The sequence below is a fragment of the Melanaphis sacchari genome, unplaced genomic scaffold (assembly GCF_002803265.2).
Source record: "Melanaphis sacchari strain LSU unplaced genomic scaffold, SCAv2.0 Contig11_pilon_pilon, whole genome shotgun sequence".
NCBI classification, from domain to species: domain Eukaryota; kingdom Metazoa; phylum Arthropoda; class Insecta; order Hemiptera; family Aphididae; genus Melanaphis; species Melanaphis sacchari.
The window spans coordinates 4,791,572-4,811,755 of record NW_020270469.1 but is presented as its reverse complement, the minus strand read 5'-3'; the positions used below and the strand labels follow the sequence as shown (position 1 = coordinate 4,811,755).

Below are 20,184 nucleotides of genomic sequence, written 5' to 3'. Positions count from 1 at the left end.
CCATGAGTATTGTGTTGTATAGTGTATACTCGTACATATATTTTTCACTATATATATATATATATATATATAGTTTTGACACATCGAAAAATGATAGCTAAAACGTTGAATAATACGATTCGGTTGCAATGTAAATATTGAACAGTCGGGCTTTTCTCATGTTAATTTACATATAATACCTATTATATTATGATCCATCGTATTTTTCTGAATATATAAACTCGTGAATTATTTTCTACGTACATATATTATTATTAGAACATAATATATTACAAACATTATACTATTATACTTGGGTCTGAACTTGTGATCCCCGTCAACTGAGATTTAGCTGTGTTGTTTTAATCACATATTTATTGTAATGTCGATGAGCTGATCGTTGATTGAGGTATTGACATATTAATTGGGCAATTAAATGGCGAGTATAAAAATAATTAAAATTTCTGTTTCGTTTTCAATCATACTGCTAACAATTAACAAATAAGATATCTATTATTAAGATACGAGCGACGTTGAAAATTTTCACATTCACGTATAATAAGTGGTAATACTATCGTAACCTGCAGTTGTTGTCGTATAATAATAAACGAATTAAATCATTAAAATGAATAACTTGAACTGTGTTGAAGGCAATGTACAATATAGGTTGTATTTAATTTTCTCGGATTTTCACAATATATGTATGCTTGTATAGTTGCTTTTGTTTCAAGCGTTTAGCGTATAAATAAATAGTGTGCTTATATACATCAGTTACAACATTCATTTTGACCTGTAGGGTGCTGGTAAAATATTATAAATAGGTAGGTATTACACGGTGTCTAATATGTTTTAGTAACCATGAATATATACCATTACAAATACGTGTAGCATTTTTAAATTTTCGGCTGATTTCACCAATATATTTCAAATTGTTTTAATCGTGGTTTGAGGTTGTGTAATATTAAATTAAACTTTTGATTTTACCATGCTAATCACGGTTTCACGAATCATAACGGCACGTTTCGCATACTTCGCCCAATTCGGCGGTGCTGGTTTGCCCACCGACGTCGTCCTGGGACGGCCGGGACGCCATGAAGTGGTCGGCCACCGGCATTGGACGTGAGTGCAACATGTTCATCTGCGGCCGTCAACGGAAATAATCAAGTCATACGTCGTTACGTGATCAGATTTATTTTTATTTATTTTTATATTGCGATAGGTTTTGCACGACGTTCATATTGCCGTACACTTGTACACACAGCTAGCTCAGCGTTTCTCAACCTTTTACTGTGGCGACCCTCTTTTTGAATTTCAATTTTTTAGCGACCCCCTACATATATTATATTTTTTTGTATATTCGCATAATTATTATTAATTACTGTAGTAATACTGTACACGATACAATGTTTTATATTTATTGATTTTATTTTTTCATTACTTTATTTTATTATTTGAACTTTAAAATTTTAAATCATACATTAGCGACCCTAATTAATAAGTTGGCGACTTCTAAGAGAGTCGTGACCCCCAGGCTGAGAGACACTGTACTAGCTGATCTTGTACGGTGTTTTCCTCGACAAATTAATTAATACCGCAGTGGATTATTTATCCGGGGTCTTGAAAACTATCCGTTGAATGTGAACTACGTGTATTTTTAACACGGTATAGGTTATTTGGGACATTAAGGATGTTTTGACCAAACATAAAATACAGGTCTAAAATTGTATCTAATTATAATACCTATTTAATTTGCTGTAACCAACTAGTCTTTTTTTTAAGTGCCAAACCTAAAAAATTGGTTTCAAGATGCGCCGGTGTGCATTCTTAGGTATATACGATTACCTTAATGGACTTAATATATCAAATTGTAGAACTATTAAATTGTGTATCTTAATAATATGATTAGCTGAATGGTCAATAAATTATTGTTAATATTATATTATAAAATAGTAGTATTTCATCGATTTCCTTCCATACCTTTTTTTATTAGAGCAAACATTAATTCCGTCTGCAGTACGGGTAATTTTAAAACACAAAGATATACATGATTATATAATATTATATGAATAGTATTTTATAAATATAAAGAAATTTTTTTCGTTAAGTACTAAACTATAATTTATTGCACTAATGTTTATAATAAACACAAAACCTTTATTTTATTCGTTTTAAAATACAAAAATCTAAGAATATATAAAGTTAAAATTATGGCATTATAAAATATAAATTTAATGTTATCTTTATTTTGTAACATAATATCATGGAATGTGCATTATGCATAATATTATGTTTACACCATAAACGTATATACTACATAAATGCATGTCTTATTAAGCAATAAACAAACCTTAAACTATATATTATAAAATTTAAATTATTTAATATTGTAGAGTATATTTACGATATCTGAATAGTGCATATATATTTCTTAATGAGAGATTCTCAAGCATTAGAACAAATGACGAATTTAATATTTTGAATCACAAACCAAAATCGAAAGATTAGAATTAAAATTAAACGTACTCGCAAAATGGTTGTTTTATAATAACGAAGTTTTTTTTTAAATATGTGTAACACATTGCCAACAAGACATGATATTTTGCATAACAACGAATCATTCATAATGTTGTGCAAGTTTATGAAATATAGCCAGTGTGTTTATCTGTTTATATAAAAACAAAAAACATAATTTTAATGTTAAGCTGAAATCGTAAACTCATACAATATAGATTTATATTTAATAATATCAGTTGACAGTTTCTTCAAACTTGCAAAATCTTTGAAAATCTGGACTAACGATAAAACTGATAGTTTTATTATATTTTCGAGAATTTATTTTACTATTAAAACAGCGAAAACAATGGCCCAAGTAGAGAGGGATGAGTAAGGGTCGGCTGCAATGGCGTTAACGGTTGTGCGATGTTCAACGGCGCTACAGGAAACGGCAACAGCTGTAGCAGGTTGTACGGGCCTTTAGCATGACGGTGTGGAGTGAAAGTCGAGGTGAAAGGCTCCAAGATGCGGGCTGCAAATGCAGCTGCAGGATCTTCACCAAAGTGACTCGAGCTCGGGTGAGAGTGAAGCGGTGCTGCAGGACCGTCATAATCATGCTCGCAACGAAAGTTCGCCTGGACCTAGCTAACGAAAACAATAAAATTATATTAGCCAGTGAAAAATAATGGTGGTGTGTAGAGAGTTAATATTTTCTTTTTATAACTGTCTAAATCCGCTGGTTATATAGATGGTTACCTGTAGTGCTGAAACAACTGCCAATAAAGCCACCGAGATACCGACGATAATGTTCATTTTTACAAATAATTTACAAGCCACTATAATAGCTGTAATAGCTGTATGCGAACAATAGTTTATGTCTGCGATCTGCCTAATGCCAACAACTGTTAAGTATAATATGATGCAGAATGTAAGACGTGATGCTATTATAATAGATGCGTTGACGAGTGATTGAGCGATTTAGGACGTGATATTTTAGCCTTTAGGTATGTTGTGTTATATTGTATAACACACCACGTACGTATTACCGTTAGGCTTTTATACCGACAATTCTGCATTAAAATAGTTGTTATTATTGTTATTATTATTGTTCAGATATCTGATATGGATAATACATAATAAACAAAGCCATGAAAGTAATATTGGTGTTGTTAATATTATTATCCTATCTATAGACTATATTTACAACCTTACAGCACGATTTTCTGTTTATAAAGTTTGTGGTGTAATGTACCTACATATCACGTAAATGATTTAACAGTTTTTATCGCCTAATAGAAAAATAATTTTCAGGTCGACGCATTCATTATTTTTTCGTTAATTATTTATAAACTTGTAAATTAATTAGTACCTATTTATAGATCATACTGACCAAGATGATAGCAGATGACAAATTAAACTCAACTATTATTGTTATGCAGTAGTTATGCAACTTATATAATGGTAATACAGATTCAAGAACTTTAGTTGAATATAGTATAAATGGGTATTGGTGTATTGAATTCAAACGATATAATAATTATATGAAAGATTAATAATTTTAAGGTAGTGTGCATACAATCTTATTTATTTTAACAATAATTGAACATTTTTAAATAACACATAAATTACATTTTGTATTATAATTACTTACTCTTCTAATTTATCTAAAATGTTGGTTAAGAAGTCAAGAGTTAAGATTACCTAACTTATAAAAGTCGATAGCGTAATTTGGCGTATGGGTAAAGGGGGCATATTATGCCATATTGGTACAGAGTTCTGTCAAAAGGCAGTTACAAATAAAGATACAGAAAAAATCATTTTATTCATGAACTTCAAGTATGCTATGCGATTTTACAATAGGTACCTACTTGGTTTTAACTTTTAAACACCGTCTGGTAAAAATGACATTCTTCATTGTTTGTTGATAAAAATAGGTATATAATACATTGACGAAGCCTTTTTATTCGAGGGTTTTTTACCAAGTTCTGTATTATGAAAACTAAGCAAGTAAGTAACTAATCTTTTTAACTGCAGGTTAAGTTCAGTTAGGTAATATAGAAATATGTCAGTTAAGTTTAAATTGAAAGTTATTTTTTATTCTTTATAACTTGTAAAAGTTGTTGTCAGTTAATCAAAGTGTAGTGATTGTTAAGCGATTTTAAATTAATATGTTTGAGTAAGCTTATTGTTAATGTCTTTTAAGGATAAACATAGATATTTTATTATTTATGTATAACAGTATAACTACCAAGAAGTCGGTCGGTCAAAATGTTACCTTCAATTAAAAATTAAAATCACATAACTAAATTTTTTGGTAAGAATATAATCAAACATTTTTAATTAATAAATACATATTTTTATTAATAATAATAATAAGCTCAATCGAAAAATAATAATAATAATAATTAATAACTTATTAGTTATTAGTTACTTGTTATTACTATACAGATGTCCACATACAGATAGTTCAAATTAAACCGTTACTCACCATGTCAGGATGGCCGAGCGGTCTAAGGCGCCAGACTCAAGGGTAACCTTGGCCTATACTCTAGGTCTATACGAGCGTTCTGGTCCTCATCTGAGGGCGTGGGTTCGAATCCCACTTCTGACAAACTTTTTGCATTTTTTAAAGACCATTTTTGTTTATATTTTTATGCTTAATAAATATTAAAAAATAATATATATTTTAAAATAATGTACTTGAGTAGATACTCTATTAAAATATTGGTCCTCTTTTAAACTTATGAATTGCTCATTGGGAATTCAATTTTATAAAAGTATCAAAATATTTCAAAAATACATAAGTACTTTCTGTTATGATAAAAAGTAAAAAATTATAACGATAAACAAAGAATTATTTTCAACAATTTAATTTTTAATGACTTCAAGTAATGTATAAAAAAATATTTACAGATTTTCTAAGACTTGGAGAAAATAAGTGTTTATCCTTTAAAAAATTACCTTATATAATATATAGGATGCATATCTCCATAATCATTAATAGTTCCGTAAAATGATTGCAATTTATTACATATAGCATACGCAAATTTCATACATTTAATGTATACTTACATTTTTTACAAATATAAATTCATAGTAATTCATATAATATTTATATTAATAATAACATTAATAACAAATAAGATATAAAAATAATATCAATTTCATATAATAATCATTTAAATATTTTTATTGATATTTACAAACCTATCAATTATTCTGGATATTAATATACGCTTTATATACAAATATATATAAATTACATTGTAACTATATGACGTTAAGTTGATTATTTTAACTGTTTCACTTGCATTTAATATTTTATTTTAAAAAGTCAAATTATTTTACCCTTATCGCTCATATACAAAATTGTATGAAAATATACGAAGGTACCTTCTCTTGTTCCCTTAGACATTAAGTGATCTGTAACTGTAAATAAATGTGAAATCAACTACAAAATTAAAGAGATCTCGAAAATACAGAAAAAAATTATAACAGCGATGATGTCAGACGTGGGTAAAGTAGTTTATTTTATAATAATTTTATTGATGTAGCCGATGTAGGTACTAAGTACCTACTCATATTGTCATATTAGCAATTTAATTGTATATTGCATCAATCATTTCAAATTTAAACGTGTATTGAGTACTTGTACTTACATCACTATTTAGTATTTTATAATGCATATTTAAATCCCAGGCCTAAATTAATGATTAATTACTTCTGTATTAGTGTAATAAAAATTTTACCAAAACCAAATATTTTAAATATTGTATACCAGACCAGATACCTCATAATATTATTATAATTGAATAATAATATGTTATTGTGGTGCTTAATGTTCATAGATAGTATAAAGGATAGGCTATTCCAATACCAATAATATATTATTATCTATGGTGGTGCTATTATAAGAGTAGGTTACCTTATTTCTTGTAATCTTCACGGTGTTATCACTCTAGTCGTTATTTATTATTAGTTTCAATTGATAACAAAATTGCTGTTTGTTTATGTTTACTTTTTTCAGTATCGAAAGTTGATGAAACTGCAGAGAGTACAAAACTATTAAGTGCAAACTTCTAATTGCAAATTGCAGTTATTTGGTGTGTTTTATATGTTGGTTGATATAGAGGATTTAAAATTATTTTAGTTCATTATTATGATTTCTCTGTACTAATGATGATAATTAGGATACACATTATGCAAATCTAAAATTATTAAAACTTGTCATTCATTGTTATTGTAATTATGGTGAACATTGATTATGAAAACATTAAAAAGTAAGTTGACAGAAAATAAAACTGTAGTAGCTATTAGTTCATCTTTTGACTGCAAAGCTCTAAACGTAATCACAGCAGCTTACTATGGTATGACTTAAGATTAATTTTTTAACAGTACAAGTCTAATCAAATATTGTTGACTTGTATGGTACATAATAAATTAGTTAAAATATTTAGGCTCATTAAAAATTAGTATTATTTATTATTATGTTTGTAATCAACTACATTTTATTTTTTGGTTAGATTAGGATTATAGTTTAAAGTGTATTGCATTTAAATTAATTATGACTAGCAGACAAATTGAAAGTATTAGAATATATGTGTACATTATTACATATTTATAACATTTTAAGTTTGAACGCTTTTAACTTTAAATACTAGATATATATGATCTAATATCTGTTAAGTTGTGATTACTTACAATTAGTTGCTGTATATATATATTATATTAAGCATCATTTTACTGTATCATTTTTTGAGTTATTCAAATTTCTTTAAATGATTTCTTTCTGGTGGATTATAGAATATAATAAATAATTATTTGTTCTAAAAAAATATAGTAATGAATTTAATATTTAAATTGATGACTATTAAACTATAGAATTTTAATTAAGTGATTATCAAAGAATTAGCTAGCAATAATATAACTATAACCGTAAACAAATTTACATTATAATTTTAATATCTTTTAATGTTTTGTAGGTATCCTACTGTGGAATGTGCTCTTTGTGGATTTTTGTTTCGAAATAAAACAAGTCTAAAAAACCATCTTGACTCTATGCACAATGATGGAAGTAAAATTGTATCAGGTTTTATAACGAAAAGACCTAGAAAATCTACTGATTTAAAATGTATGGAAAAAGGATGCAAATGTAAATTTTACAACAAACAACTCTTTATTAGTCATTTGAAATTTGATCATTGTATTGATTTTGACATACGCAGTTTGAAGTTCACCTCAGAAGATGGTAAGACATTATATTATGTATATCTTTTGATATATTTTTATAGATAAGGATTTATTTATTTAACTAACAATTAATACATTTTCAGGTTTTCTAACATGGAAAGAAGACTTTGAACAAGAAAATAATAGTCGTTATGTCCGTGTTACTGGTTGTAAGACACTTCAGGATGGTAAGAAACTTTCTTATTACTACTGTAATCGGTCTACATATTTCACTAGTAAGTCTAAAGGAGTGCGAAAACGCAGTACTCCTATTAAAGTAAAAGGGTTATGTACTGCATCTATTAAAGAAATTCAAAACAAAGATGGCTCTGTTGAAATATTATTATGTGCTACACACTATGGTCATGACATATCAACTGAACATATGAGAATGACCAAACGTGAACGAGAAGAAATTACTGAATTAATTCAACGAGGAGATCATCCAGACTTTGTCATTAATGCTGCTCGTGCCAAGGCATCAGATTCATTGGGACGTGTTCATATGTTAAATAGGAAAGATATTAAGAATATTGAACGTAAATTAGGAATTAGACATCCAGAATTTATTAAACATAGGACAATCAATGATCTCAGCACAGATAGATGGATTTTGAAATTACAACGTACTCCTGATAATCCTATATTGTTTTATAAGCCTAATAATGTAGCATGTGAAAACTTTGAGTTTAATGATGTTATGTTAATATTTATGACTCGAAATCAACATAATTGGATAAATAAATTTGGAACAGATGGAATATTCATGGTCACTGAAATGAGTATGGTTCGTGCTCAATTGTATTTGACTGTGTTGTATGTGTGTGATGAATTTAATGTGATGCTACCAGTATGTTTTATGATGTGTAATGATAGTAAAATTTATCAATCATTTTTTTTAAATATCATTTTCAATAAAATGGGCTGTATTTATGCTAAAGCATTAATCACTGATGATAACTATGATTTGTATGAAAGTTGGTGCTCAATTATGTCACCAGTTAGACATGTTATTAACCAAAGATATATTGATAATCAAATAATAGAAAAACTTCAAACTGAAATCGAAAATCAAGATTTACAACATGAAATTTATGATAAAATATGTACATTTTTTAATGCACCCGATGAAAGTATTAAACAAGAAATTATAAATTATACTAATAATAACCTTAAGATGAACAATGAAACAAAACTATTTGGAATATTTTTTGATCAGATGTTTGCTAGTAGAGCTGATATGTGGGCTTTCTGTTATTTAAAAGAGTCTCTTAACTTAAATAAAATGATTAATATTAACACTGTTTATAACCAAATGATAGTACTCTGTGAAAACAAAAAACATTTTACTCCAAATTTATCAAAAAATATGCACATTTTCTTTACAGCTCTCTTAGAAATTCAGAAAAATAGAAAAACTAAAATTGAAGAAATCAATATTAAAATTTCCAATAATCACAAAAACGCAATGTGTTATCCATCTAAACTTATTTTCCCCCTTTCTAATAATAAATGGCGGGTTACACTAGATGATGGTTCAGATGATGGCTATGTGACAGTTACTAGAAAGTTTTGTAAAATCATAGATTGCACGGTCAAGTGTCAAACATGTTATAATATTTGTGCACATATTTATGAATGTTCGTGTAGACGAGGAGAAATTACTATATGTGAACATGTTCATATGTTAGGCATCTTTAACAAAAGGTCATTAATTGATATTGATGAACAACTAAAAGAGGAAAAAATGGATGTTGAAGACTTAAAAACAAACATTTTGTTAAAACTAAAAAGAGTTCTTGGCAATATAGACTTTGTCAATGATGAAGAAATACTTAGAAGAATCAGTGTGTCATTAAGTAGAGTAGAAAATAGTATTACTAAAGCAAAAAGTACTGATGATTGGTATGACAATTAATAATTAGAACATTTCTTAGTATTATTAAGCATTGTTATTGATTTTATAAAATCAATAGTGTAATAGTGATCAAACTAATTTTTTCATTTTTTTTTATATACTTTATTGAAATGTTTAGTGTTACCAATTTCCTTTATAATTTTTATCTTTAAATGTCTAATTATCTACCAATGACAATATTTTTTTGTGAATAATTTAAATGTATAGTCTTTAGTTGTTGAGTTTTGTTGTAGCATAAACCAAGGATTTAAATTTATGTATAATGCTATTTTTAATTAATTAATTATGCATAACTAAATTAAATATTATGTGCTATTTAAGTAATCTCATTATTATATAATCTATTGTATAAGAAAATTATTTAAATAAATTAAATATGAATCAAAGACTTGTAGTATTATGAACACAAATTGCTTTTTTCAATTAAGTTATACTTTAAATGTTGTATCTTCTAATGTAACCTATATAACTAAAAAAATAAATAAATTAATAAAAACTTTGCTTGTTGTTAATAAAATTCAAACTTTTATTTATTAGTTATATTATAATTAAAAGTATTTACATATAACTTGTGGAAAATAATTGTATATTATTTTTTATGAGTATAAAAAACAATTTTAAGAGAACTTCGTTAAAATAGTACTAAATGATATTTTCTTTAAATAAAAAAAAATTGGTTATTAGTTATTGCTTGAATAATACTTATGAGAAATTAAAAAACAACTTTAGCGTATTTAAGTAATTCTTGTTTGATTGACTTAAACTTCAAGGGCTACATGAAACTTTTTAAAAAATGTCCACAAAAAATCAACAAAAAAATATTCATAAAATTATAACAAATAAAACCAATAAAAATATATTTTTCAAGTTTTTATTTCGAATGTTTTGCTTTGATTTTGTATCCAGTATGCAAGTGATAGATTTTGACTATGATTTAATAATACATTAAAATCCAAATCAATTAATGACTTATCATCTTATAAAGTTATAAATAATAAATAACACTTATCAGTCTCCCAACACCACAATAAAATAAATTAATGATTGTTGTTTTTCGATAGTATGACGTATGATAGAATTAACTATATGTTTTTATTATATGTAAGACGGCTTTCACGTACTATAATAATAAATTATTGAACATATAAATTAAATCGAAATTACATCGGCACTGCGGTTGTTTAATCTAAAAAAGATCACGTGTATTACTCATTAGTTATTAGTTTACTGCCTATCTCTATAACTTCCAACTATTGGCTAATATAATCTTGGCCTTATTACCTAATAACCGTGTAATAATGATCATTTTTACAGTAAACTGTAGAGACGTTTAGTTTACCTATAGCTGTTAGGTAAACGTCACTTTCAGTTTAAATAATCTATACGATATGCGCGATGTATATCCATTAATCATAATACGTCTATAACTCAAATAGTATGTTATTTATAATCAATATACAGACCTAGATTGATATATTTTTAATTTTTTTTTAATTTTATATTTTTAATAATCATTAAAACGCCGAAAATATGAATAATTCAGTTGTTCACTTTGGCAGATTTTTATTTACACGCTTTAGTCATCGAATAATAGCACGTAGGTCTCTGTCGTACTATCCAATCGACGATATCTTGTTTAACCTCAACGATGAACAAATTCAGGTAAGACAAAATATTTATTTTGAATTTGTAGGTATTAGATGCTAATCTAATAATGTAGCAACTCAAAGCTAAGTAGCTACTAACTTATATATTTAGGTGTTCAACAAAATACCTACCTAATTAATAACTATATTATAATAAGGTAAGTACTTATAAGAATTATAACATAACTATTATTTTAAATTGGTAATTAGTAATTATAAAATATCAATAATTTAAGTTTTTACTTAAAAATAAATGTAATTCTCTAAGGACTTTCTTGTCTTTGTGAACTATCGAATTTATCATAATAATTAAATACAATAACTACATTTTTGCATTTTAAGTGTATTTTTAGTTATTAAAATATTTTAGAAACAGTTTATTAGAATGTTTACTTACCTGTTTATTTAAATAAAATTTCTTACCGAGAAACTGATGGCAACCCAAGCAATTTAGTCTAACTTACACCACTATATTAGAATTTAGGGATACCTATGTAAAAATATTAAAAATATAAGATAATTAATAAATAAAAAATTAGATAGTAGATATTTAGATATATTAATATAGAACTAAGATACAATGATGAAGACATTAATTTTAATTAATTTTATTTATTTCAGTTACGTAAAACCGTTTTTGATTATGCGCAGAGAGAAATAGCACCAAAAGCGGCTGAAATAGACAAAACAAACACGTTCAATGATCTGAGGGTAATAATTTATTGCTTAAATTCATGAAATATAATATATACATCGTCTATATCTATGTTATAGATGATGTTATTTAGACAATTAATATTTTTCTTGTTGTGGTTATTTTCAAACAAGTTGTAGATGAAAAATAAAATAATAGTATTTATTATTAAAACGTTATTATAATTCACATTGTTTTATTAAATATTTTGAACATTCATGTCTTGATTCTTGATATATGTAGTATGTAGGTCAATGATAACTACCACACATTGAGTATTCTTTTATAATACACACTCAACACTAAAAAAAAAATTGACGTTTTTGTAAAATATATTCTGTTGAGTGTTTGCATAATTTTAAGTCATTATAAAATAATATACAACATATTATATCTTTAATTTCATTTTTCGCAGCAGAAATTTTCTAAGAATTTAAATAATACACACACTTAAATCAAATTACACGGTAGTAGATAATAGTACCTAAATAATATATAATCTATTTAATTAAAACTTACATTAAGTTAAAATGAGCAGAGACGCAGAATAATAGTAGACAATAAGTAGACTAACATTTTACAGTGTACCATTATGTAACCCGATCATGTAAATTTTTTTTATTTCTCTATTGAGATCTTAACTATAAAATTATTATAACATCTTGATAGTTATATTTTACATTGTGACATTGGTCGAATAGGAAAAAAATGTAAAGTTCACACTCCTACATTTCAAACTCGATTCTTGTATAAACTTAAGTACACCTTTGATGATAATTATATTGTTGGCTGAAAGAGCAGTAGTGAAGAAAAAGTTATTACCAAGAGTTGAAAAAAGGAACTTTAATTGATTTCTTTGCTGGGAGAGTGATGAACTAAGTAGTGAATGTTGAAAATCGCAAATTATACTTTAAATCAAGGGGAGAGACAAATACCTAACCTAACCCTCCGAGTGCCCACGTTAAGTACCTACTAGTAGTTCCATAATTTATAACTTTTAAATTAGTGATAACGGTATAAATACATAATACAATACAATATAATAAAATCGATAATTAAATTTGAGTAATGTACCGAATTACGAAATACCCCCCTTCGTTGCTACATAAAAATAAGTAATGAGTAATTATGTATAATTTAGTGTTGTATTTTGAGTATGGTGTCCTCCTCCAAGTTTGGAAAACATTTCCCAATATATTTTTGTTTTACTCATACTTATCAAAATACTTGTATTTATATCCAAGTTGCAAAAATGAAATTAATTTTATTAGATTCGACGATACTCACTCTTAAGGTATATTTTTGTTAGCTAACTTTACAGTTTATCAAGAATATCCGGGAATTATTTAAATTTCATCGGGCCATTTTAGACCATTTTAGATATTCCCCCAAAATACGCCACTGTTATTATGTATATATATTTTCTTGAAATGGTGCGTTAGGTATTCAACAGATTACCTCTGTAAATTATTAAAAAACCACATAGATATATTTCAATATTTATTAAATAGTGAAAATTATGGAGAGTGAGTTTTATCAGCACGGTTGCCTCGGCTTTCGAGCAAGCGGATCAAAAGAGGCGCGACCAAAAATACAATGGCTGGGCTGGACATATTATTTTAAAAATCAATTAATTGCATAGATAAATAAGGACGAGCCAATCAAAATTGTTTCCACGATTTTACGCAAATCACGGGCAGACTGAGGACTCGGAGCGACACTATGCTGGTCGGCTATCTTTGCCAATGATTCTGAAAAGAACATTTTTTATAATAAGTCGCAATAGTAGATGGACTTCTTTTTATTGTTTTCATCGGTGACTACAGATCCGTCTGACGTGATATCACAATAAGTTTAAGCAACACACCTAGGACCATTGTTATGGTGAATCGTGCACATATATAATGAACACGGTCCTTTTCAGGGCCAACGTTTATATTATAGTACGTGGTATGCAATAGCCGCGACACTACGGGCATATAACGGACTATGGACTCGTCGCATATCACAATCTCTATGCATATTCCCGCGATGTTACGGATGTCGTATTCAATATGTTATTAATTAATAGTAAGTATATGTGTTGGCCCTGAGAAAAGCCGTTTTCTTTAGTGTGTGCTCCCAGCTCCGTTATAGTCTAAAGTTTAAGCTATATAATTAACCTATTAATTCATATCTATTTTCTTTAAGCAGTCACTAAATAAACATAATCAGGAATGAACTGTAAATTATAACCGTATGGCCTCTAATCAAAATTAAAAAAATTGTCAGGCCTTAGCTGTTCTTACCATAGTAGGTATTTAGACTATGGTTTGTATTTTTGTAAAAAAAAAAATAAAAGTAATTCCTAATAGCTATTAGCTACTTACTATTGTGTATTACAGCAGCACCGAATTCCATGTTTATATTTTGTAAACATTATAGTTCAAACTCAAATGGATTCGTAATTATTAGATTATAAGAATTTAGATTCCCAGAAAATAACATTTACATCATTTTTACATCCCAAACAAAGATGTAACTTTCCATCTAATTATAATGTTATTGATAGCATAATGTATTTATATTAAAGACCTTTTTGAGGGGCCTATATAAGCATGTGGGTAAGAATATTGTTGCACAATATGGTGCGTAGATACAAGACAATTTAGTAACTTTCTTACGTATATGTATTATGTATAATAATATACTTAAGCCATGTATAAAATATTGACACGATCATTTTCCGTTGTTAAATTGTTAACAGAAATGTTGGCTAGAACTGGGATCACTTGGTCTCCTAGGCATTACCATTCCGACAGAATATGGAGGTACCGGAGGCAGTTATATCGACCATGTCATTGCCGTGGAAGAGATTTCTAGAGCCAGCGGATCTGTGGGCCTGAGCTACGCAGCCAACACTAACTTATGCATGAATCAAATTCGATTAAACGGTACCCATGAACAAAAGACCAAATACTTACCACGGGTTTGTACACATTATTATACCATACGATTATAAATTATTATTTTAAACATTAATCAATAATTTAAGTACTTACACGTGCAATAATAATGTAATAGATACCATTTATTATAATATTATATATACGTGTATAATTACGCGCTCCATATTATTTGGATAATAATTTATAATTTTAAATAATATTTTTTTGATTTGGATTAAAGTTATGCAATGGCCAAGCTATTGGAGCTCTGGCAATGTCTGAACACGGTTCTGGTTCTGACGTAGTTTCTATGAAGTTGAGAGCAGAAAAAAAAGGATCCCATTATATTCTAAATGGCAGTAAATTTTGGATTACGAATGGACCAGACGCTGATGTGCTAGTGGTATACATTTTTATATAATTATAATAAAAATTAATATGGAAATATTGGCTTTTTAAATTCCTAAAACAATTTACAATAATAATTATTAATCGCGATTAAAAATTATATTTTTTAGGTCTATGCTAAAACTAAACCAGATGTTAAAAAACAGCATGGCATTACTGCGTTTATAATTGAAAAATCGTTTGAAGGGTTCACTACTGGCCCAAAACTCGATAAACTTGGTATGAGAGGTTCTAATACTTGTGAACTTATTTTTCAAGACTGCAAAGTACCTGGTAAGTAAATGTCAGTTATTAGTTTTTTTTGGGATCAGGGGCAAATATAAATGAAGAGGCCCTTCCTTTTATACTAATGTATTAATTTTAAAGTAGTTAATTTATTTAATCTAAAATTCCGGTCACTAGTAATAAATAATATTTTTTTTTTTATAAATTTAAAAATAAAGCTTAAAATTTATGTTTACAAAATAGTATAAATACAATGCATTTTACATTTATAAATTAATAATTTTTTGTAGATATTACAATATCCTGTAACAAGTTTATTTTGACAATAATAATAATATATAAAACTATTATCTATTTGCAGTAAACCACAAAAATATTGTAAATTATACTTATAAACAATAAAATCCTTGAAATATTTTTTTACGTATAGAGATAACGTTAATAATATTATTATAATATTTTGGTGGAGGAGACCAGAAAAAACGAGAAGTAGTGGCAGGCAGAAGTATTGTTGAGTGATTCGAGCTAGGTTCTAAAAGATTTGCAATTGTAAAGAACAAATTACGTAGAGTGCTAGAAACAAAATATCAAGTATGTCTGATATTTTGCGCAGTGAGGTGGGTCAGTATGTTGGTGCGAGAATAGTAAAGCACTTTTGATTAGTAAAACTGTGGAGTACCAAATTTCTAGGGTTGTTAATCCAATATCCTCATCAATAGTGCTTTGCATTATAGTTGCCATTTAAGATGAAATTTTGACTAAATAGTATAAAAGTAGTCAATATAGTTTTGAAAATTGATATTATGTTACGAAGGGGAGTCTATTGCTGCTATTGTAGTTGATATATTTTTAAGATATAACAAGATAATACAAGACCGTAAATGAGGTTGACAATAGTTTAGAAGGGTTAGATTTTATAGTTAAATAATAATTAATTCATATTTTTCAATATTATATGGTACAAACATAAGCTTTAAGTACCTACGAGTATAAGTATAAACTAATAATATATATTTTGTTATAAAAGTAAATAAATGTATTATGTATAATTTAATCGTAAAAACTTTATTATTTAATGGTTTTAACACTTTTAACAAATAAATTCTAACATAATATTATACCTACTGACTTATCTCCTTCATTTATAGACATATATTCATTATATATATATATATATATATATATATATATATTGTATACAAGCTTTTATTTATGAGTTTGGTTTACTATTCAGTAGAAAATAAGTATACACTTTATTTATTATACATATTACCTAATCTATTGAGATAAACATTTAAATGATATAAACAAGATGTTTTATTTATTTATTGTCATAAACATCTGTAAGGCTGAAGTACAGTATAGATCAATTTATTGTAATATAACTTAACATACCATTATACATTATAAATATTAGTATTTTTTTATTTTTTTATTGATCTTATTAAACCCGGCAACTAAGGCCATATTAGCTGTAGATAGAAACAGTAGGTTTTTTTTGTGTAGGATTTGATTGTAAAGTTGGAACACGTGTGTATATGTGTATGGGTCATGGATTTATCACTAAGAAACGGGACAGTCACTTATCCAAAAGCTAATGACGCCACCAATGCTTGACCTCAGAACACATTCGAGACTGAGGCCAACCACCGCACCATACAAAGCCACTAAATATTATTAATATTAATTTAATAATAACAATTGAATAGGTAACATAAAAAACCACTAGATTAAATAGATTTCAACAAAATTGGTTTATTATCAAATGTAAATCTTATGCATGGGACAAATTAAAGTGTTTTAATTACATTCTATAGCGATTATTTTGCTATATTCGGTACGATTAAATGGAATTGAGAACGTAAGATAATATCGTTAACTATATTAAGATTTAAGAAGTATAAAAATTTAAAGAATTATGTAATAAATTCAAACAGGATATAACCTCTTTTATTAATTTGTACATAAAACATATAATAAATACAGATTTGAGTTTAAAACCAAGAGAATCTAACGTAAGGCTAAATTGACGATAAAGAAATAGTTACTGACGAATTTAAGTTAACGTTTTATTTTCTCTTATGTCTACGCGATAAAACGTAAAAACTTTCTTTGAACATGATTAAGAGATTCAACAAGGCCAATTATTGAAACTTTGCAAATGGCAAAAGCTTACTTATATTTTATTAAAATATATATTATACCGTCATGTTCATGGCAACTTTTTCTATGAAATGTAGCGTTTATCTCAACGCAGTTATTACATATTATTTTTGACGTACCTATATTTTATTATTTAAATGGTCTGACTCCCGGATAGTCACTTGTCTCCATTTGATAAACGTAAAATACGCATCAAATTTAAGTTCAGTGGAATAAATTTCGTATTGTTGGCTTATAAAGTGAATTTACTTATTTTAAAATTAGAATATATTATTATGTAAGAAAATTATCTGTACTCTTTACTTTTTCGATATTTTAATTTTTCAAATTTAAATTTCAAGTTATAATTACAGTTATGTAAACTATTAAAATTTAAAAATAACTATGAATAAATATTTATTAGGCATTATTCATTAGTCATTAGTTAAACTTCCCTTAATATATGATTGAATACATAATGAATTAAAGATTCAATACATTAATCAACTAATGTAATTTTTTATTTTTCAGTTGAAAATGTGTTAGGCGAGGAAAATAAAGGCGTATACGTTTTAATGTCCGGACTAGACTTGGAACGAATGGTGCTTAGTGCCGGGCCTGTTGGGTATATTGAATTCAAATCAATGATAATGATTAGATTAATTCGCTTAATAAACTATTATTGAGTTTTTATATTAAATCTTGCTATACTTTTGTACCTTTGTTCTTTATTATATAAACATATATGAACTATATATTTTTTTTTATAATGTATACAATCATACATTTTAGATTAATGCAAGCGTGTATAGACCTGACGTTTGATTACGTACATTCTAGGAAACAGTTCAATACTAAAATTGGAGAGTTTCAATTAATTCAAGTACGTCCCCAATTAATGTTAAATATTAAAATAACATATTTTATTGATTAGATAGATACATACAGTATCATATATATATATATACATATATATATAGATCAATCAATAGAATATATTATAAAATCTATTACTACATACTTGATGTTCATATTTCTTTTTAATTTTAGGCTAAAATCGCTGATATGTATACAATACTGAGTGCCACTAGGAATTATCTTTACAACGTAACTAGAGCCTGTGATAAGGGTCACGTTTGCAGCAAAGACTGTGCTGGAGTGATCCTTTTTGCTGCTGAAAATTCAGTTAAAATTGCATTGGACGCCATACAATGTTTAGGCAAGTATCATACTTTTACTTTCGTTATATTGATTCGTTAATTATTTTTTTAATTTTTTTTTTTTTTGTATTGGCTTAATAGGTGGAAATGGTTATATAAATGATTATGCGGCTGGCAGACTTTTAAGAGATGCCAAATTATATGAAATTGGTGCAGGTACCAGCGAAATCAGAAGACTAATTATTGGTAGATCACTAAACAAAGAATATTCTTAAATCTTGTTATTAACTTGATTAATTTTTTTTTTGTGTGTGTATATTATTAAAAAATATAATTATTATAGTTTATTTTTATTTTATTTATTTGTTTATTGAAATAAAACCTTAAAGTTGTCAAACTATCATAAAAATTCGAATTTTACACATCCACATTACACTAATTACAGTGATCACTGGCCTAAACTCAATAATGTAAATTATTAAGCATTTTTTTTCATATCTATGGCGCTTATACCATATAGCTGTAAGTGTTTACCAAACCGTAATTCGTAAGAGATTAAAAATCAAAAATTAAATTAATTTTTTATGGGCCGCCGCTCGCTAGTGCGGACGAGTATACTAGTATTAGTATACGTATACAACATTACAACTATCTATATATTATAAATAGCATTGGCGACAAGCCTATAATATAATTATAATAAATTGTTTAAAAACAAACATAAATCATTGCGTTCCAAAAAATAGATTATGAACGGATGACGAATTGGATCTCGAAAAGCATTGTAAATTGTAGAAAATCGAAGTATTCTAAATATCTAGTAGTTTGAGCTCCTAATTTAAACTTTAATTTTAAGAACAATGATAAACATAGGTAATAAAAAATAATTGTTAAATTGAGATACTGATTAGTGACTATTGAGGTAATTGTAGTAATGTAAGTAGTAGTTTTATATAAAATATAATTATACATTATATTACATCTTAATGACTTAATAACTGAAAACATTTCTTTCATATAATATTTGTATGATGGTTTTAACTAGGTATCTAAAATATAGAAATATTGTTTTAATTTATTTAATATTTTAAAATTTATAACTTACAAGTACTTTTTTCTACCAACTAAAAACAATGTAAATTTTAAAAATGTAACTGAAAATCTATTAGTCAAAATTAACAATACCTACTAATTTATCATATGAATAAATTATATTTATAAAATATAATTAAAACTAAATATAAAATAACAAATAGGAATGTACATTTTCTTCTTTGATTAGTCATGTTTTAATTATTTATTTTATTGGGGGAGAATGTGATGGTGATAAATCTTGAACTGAATCATATATGATACAAAATAG

The 20,184-nt window shown here is 26.9% G+C and overlaps 3 protein-coding genes and 1 non-coding gene across 5 annotated transcripts; 3 read left to right on the top strand and 1 right to left on the bottom strand.

The window, feature by feature from the left end:
• Positions 1-2,772: 2,772 nt before the first annotated feature.
• On the bottom strand, positions 2,773-3,316 carry LOC112604136. 2 transcript variants are annotated; one of them, XM_025353031.1, is made up of 2 exons: positions 3,229-3,297; positions 2,773-3,113 (listed from the first exon to the last, which is right to left on the bottom strand). In XM_025353031.1, the coding sequence occupies exons 1-2, from the start codon at positions 3,283-3,285 to the stop codon at positions 2,823-2,825; spliced, it is 348 nt and encodes a 115-aa protein (XP_025208816.1). In that variant the 5' UTR covers positions 3,286-3,297; the 3' UTR covers positions 2,773-2,822. The 2 variants fall into 2 exon arrangements, 1 of the variants encoding a protein (XP_025208816.1); XR_003115207.1 differs by having other exon boundaries at positions 3,042-3,117; positions 3,229-3,316.
• Positions 3,317-4,963: 1,647 nt separating this feature from the next.
• Trnal-caa lies at positions 4,964-5,083 on the top strand. The gene is made up of 2 exons: positions 4,964-5,001; positions 5,038-5,083. It is a non-coding gene; the product is annotated as a tRNA-Leu (tRNA).
• A 1,397-nt stretch (positions 5,084-6,480) lies between these two features.
• LOC112604134 lies at positions 6,481-9,688 on the top strand. Its single transcript, XM_025353028.1, has 3 exons — positions 6,481-6,752; positions 7,455-7,720; positions 7,806-9,688. Exons 1-3 carry the CDS (start codon positions 6,721-6,723, stop codon positions 9,617-9,619), a joined length of 2,112 nt encoding a protein of 703 aa, XP_025208813.1. The 5' UTR covers positions 6,481-6,720; the 3' UTR covers positions 9,620-9,688.
• A 1,240-nt stretch (positions 9,689-10,928) lies between these two features.
• LOC112604135 (isovaleryl-CoA dehydrogenase, mitochondrial) lies at positions 10,929-19,174 on the top strand. The gene is made up of 9 exons (XM_025353029.1): positions 10,929-11,281; positions 11,887-11,976; positions 14,706-14,927; positions 15,128-15,289; positions 15,405-15,567; positions 18,193-18,286; positions 18,454-18,544; positions 18,712-18,880; positions 18,963-19,174. The coding sequence occupies exons 1-9, from the start codon at positions 11,150-11,152 to the stop codon at positions 19,094-19,096; spliced, it is 1,257 nt and encodes a 418-aa protein (XP_025208814.1). The 5' UTR covers positions 10,929-11,149; the 3' UTR covers positions 19,097-19,174.
• Positions 19,175-20,184: the final 1,010 nt, after the last annotated feature.